This window comes from Limulus polyphemus, unplaced genomic scaffold (assembly GCF_000517525.1).
Source record: "Limulus polyphemus unplaced genomic scaffold, Limulus_polyphemus-2.1.2 Scaffold1828, whole genome shotgun sequence".
NCBI lineage: Eukaryota > Metazoa > Arthropoda > Merostomata > Xiphosura > Limulidae > Limulus > Limulus polyphemus.
Genome location: NW_013667438.1, coordinates 30,854 through 33,838, shown reverse-complemented (window position 1 = coordinate 33,838; position 2,985 = coordinate 30,854). Strand labels below are relative to the sequence as shown.

The 2,985-nt window shown below is 35.0% G+C and overlaps 1 protein-coding gene across 5 annotated transcripts in view; it reads right to left on the bottom strand.

The window, feature by feature from the left end:
- LOC106465076 (TNF receptor-associated factor 4-like) overlaps positions 1-2,985 on the bottom strand; it is a 46,836-nt gene that overhangs the window by 22,133 nt on the left and 21,718 nt on the right. For 3 of the 5 annotated variants that reach the window (XM_022392887.1, XM_022392884.1, XM_022392886.1), the window contains exon 2: positions 619-670. In XM_022392887.1, coding sequence (XP_022248595.1) covers positions 619-670 — 52 coding nt within the window. Of the gene's footprint in view, positions 1-618; positions 671-1,749; positions 1,878-2,985 lie in introns of those variants that run through there. The other 2 variants (XM_022392885.1, XM_022392888.1) reach the window with 2 other exon arrangements.

The window sequence follows — 2,985 nt, the reverse complement described above, 5'->3', positions numbered from 1 at the left end:
TGCAGACACGCAAGAAATAAAGACGGACAATTGAGTCAGGCGCGGTAGTGACCGTAAGTAAGTGCGTGAATCATTGTGAATTATAGCGTGTGTTTAAAGTGACCGTAGAAATTAAGTGTATTGCAAAGTTGAATTGAGAAAGAATAAACTAGTTTTATTTAAGAAAGGACTTGTATCTCTGAAGTTCCTCGGGAAAAATTTATACCGGGAAATTAACAAACGAACACAGAAGCGTAACACCACTAAACAATGTTTTTAAATATACTACAACATTTAAGATTATGTACACTTATCATTTATAGATAGAACACGACAGATTATACGTTGAAAAATAAACACGCAAGTACTGTTAACAGTTAGAATGAAAAACGAGAAAAGGCATTTATATTATAAGTAAAGGAATTACATCAAAAAGAACACTGTAACACTAAAGATGAACAAATGGTAGTGAAAAATTCAATTTTCCTGAATAATAATTTCGGTCAGTTTTGTAACGTACAAGTAAGTTGAACACGTGATGTTAATTTGAGAATTAATTTGCCAGTTAATAAACACCTCTAGTTTCAGGGCTTCCTTTAGTCTATTACGTTATCTTATCAAACAAACTGCAAATCATACCTTTGCGTAATCCAATGGTAAGCTATCTTCAGGGCAGGTGAAAACACCGTCACTGTAAAAAAAATAAAAAGCATCTCAATGATCACATGAACACCTGTACGAGTCAACTGCAAACTTGTAAGTTCATTTCGTAACTTAGCAACATGCTTTACATAATTAAAAACACGAGAAACGTCTTTCTGCACTATTTTAAGAATTCATAAGTATCGCTAGCCTCAGTATAGAGCATCACATAGAGAGATTTCAGGAAAGGTTTTGTAACTTTTCTTCAATAGCTGTTGTCACTGTTAATATTCTAAAGTAGCCCTTGTTTTAGTCTCTGTGCTGTCTGTTCTGCATTCCTATTTGGTTCGACAATTGTGATAAAATATGCAGTAGTGATTATAAAAAAATCCATTAACAATTTTTCAAATGGTTCTAACCTTGATTAAACATCTGAAATACGTCTTTCTAAAAAATCTCGTTGAATTACCCGAGTTTGAGATAAATACATTTACAACCACTGTAAACAAAATACAGTTGTAAATAGAATGCATTTTTCTGCCTTTCGGTCAAACTTGATGAACCGTAAAATATGCATAATATTACCTTTACATTTATAGCTATTTCTAGGCAATGTTTAATTTCTTTTGGTCAAACTTGATGAATCGTAAAATATGCATAATATTACCTTTACATTTATAGCTATTTCTAGGCAATGTTTAATTTCTTTTGGTCAAACTTGGTGAATCGTAAAATATGCATAATATTACCTTTACATTTATAGCTATTTCTAGGCAATGTTTAATTTCTGTCGAATCTCAGATCATTAACCTGTTTTAAATTATTCAAAATCTAAAGGTGGAAACACTAATTATTTTTAAGGTTGCTTCGGTTCAAGTGCGAATTTTTATTAGATTGACACAATTCAACTACATTACTCCCCTTCATCATCATCCCCAATATTAATCTTAATAATGTTTACATTGTTATTTTTCAAAGTTCGCCCCTCCCCTTCGTCAGTGATCCGGTACTTGTATTTTTCTAGAAATTTAACACTGTTTCTAGACATAAACTTTAATAAAATCTTTCTACTACCAACTGGGACTTTAAAAGAGATATTCTAGCTAATCGTAATTTCATTTTACTCACCGCTAGGTGTCCATGAGTAGATAATAAAGAATATACCTGAGAAAAGTTCGTTTTTTCAAGTCCTGGTTTTTATCCATAACACATACAAAATCTTTGATGCTTCCTAAAACCGTCTACAGGTTTATCTCACTCTGAACTGAGATTAGTGCATGCTGCAATCATTGATATGCTCGCATCCAGGTAAGTCTGGGCTCGTTCTCTAACAAGTCCGGGCACGAGTAGGCGGTGGCATGTCTCCCACGTGGTACCTGTACTGAGGTAACAACGCGTGCGTCTTGAAAACTCCGAGCCTCATTTTCCGTGTACGAACGAAGATAGCGCACAACTATCCTTCCTTCCCATACTAACATGGTACCAAACTTTCTCACGTTAAAATCTTTCAAAACTCGGGTACTGGTCAGGTAGACATTTCGGCGCCTGATCAGTGAAAGCGGGTTTCTCGGAGCACTCCCGTTTCCTCCATATATAATTCTAAGCATTGGATTTTTAGATCCCTCGCCGCCCTGACGGACCATAACTCCTACGAAGGCAGTTTTGTTTTGAGAAGGACTCCACGAACTCGAAAATCTCAAATTGAAGTTCAGCCTCTTAGCCACACCAAGAGGGGGCGAATAGTAGCTTCTGAACACCCCCTGTAATCTTCCGAGGCATCTTATACCGAAATAACTGCCACGATTGTTTGTTTTTGTTTTATGCTCTTGTTAAGGGAACACTACCGGTATCGCCGAAAAGCTAAGCCACCGTTACTGAAACAGGTGAACCTCTTCAACACGTTAAAATCTTCGAAAACTCGGGTACTGGTCAGGTAGACTTTTCGGCGCCTGATCAACATACGTCTTTCATGCAGTTCTCGGTTTGACAGCAAACATGAAGGATAACCAAATATATACTAATGTATCGAAATACACACTGGCACTTAAAAAATATTATACATATCTTACAGAAACAATGATTAACTATACAACGATACATTTTAAATGTTTCATCTGTCAATACCCCTTTTTTGTGTGAAATACTCTTTTCTCTGTATTCGATTAATCTTAATCAGTTTTTGCAGTCTATATGTATTTATTTCCGAATAAAAACAAAACAAAAAACCTACATATAAAATCAGAATCATCTGGGTAATGTTATTTTTTTTTATCGCGCGCGTGTGTGTGTGTGTGTGTGTGAGACTGTTCGTAACTTGGAAAATAAACTAATAAATACACGTATATATATATATATATATATATA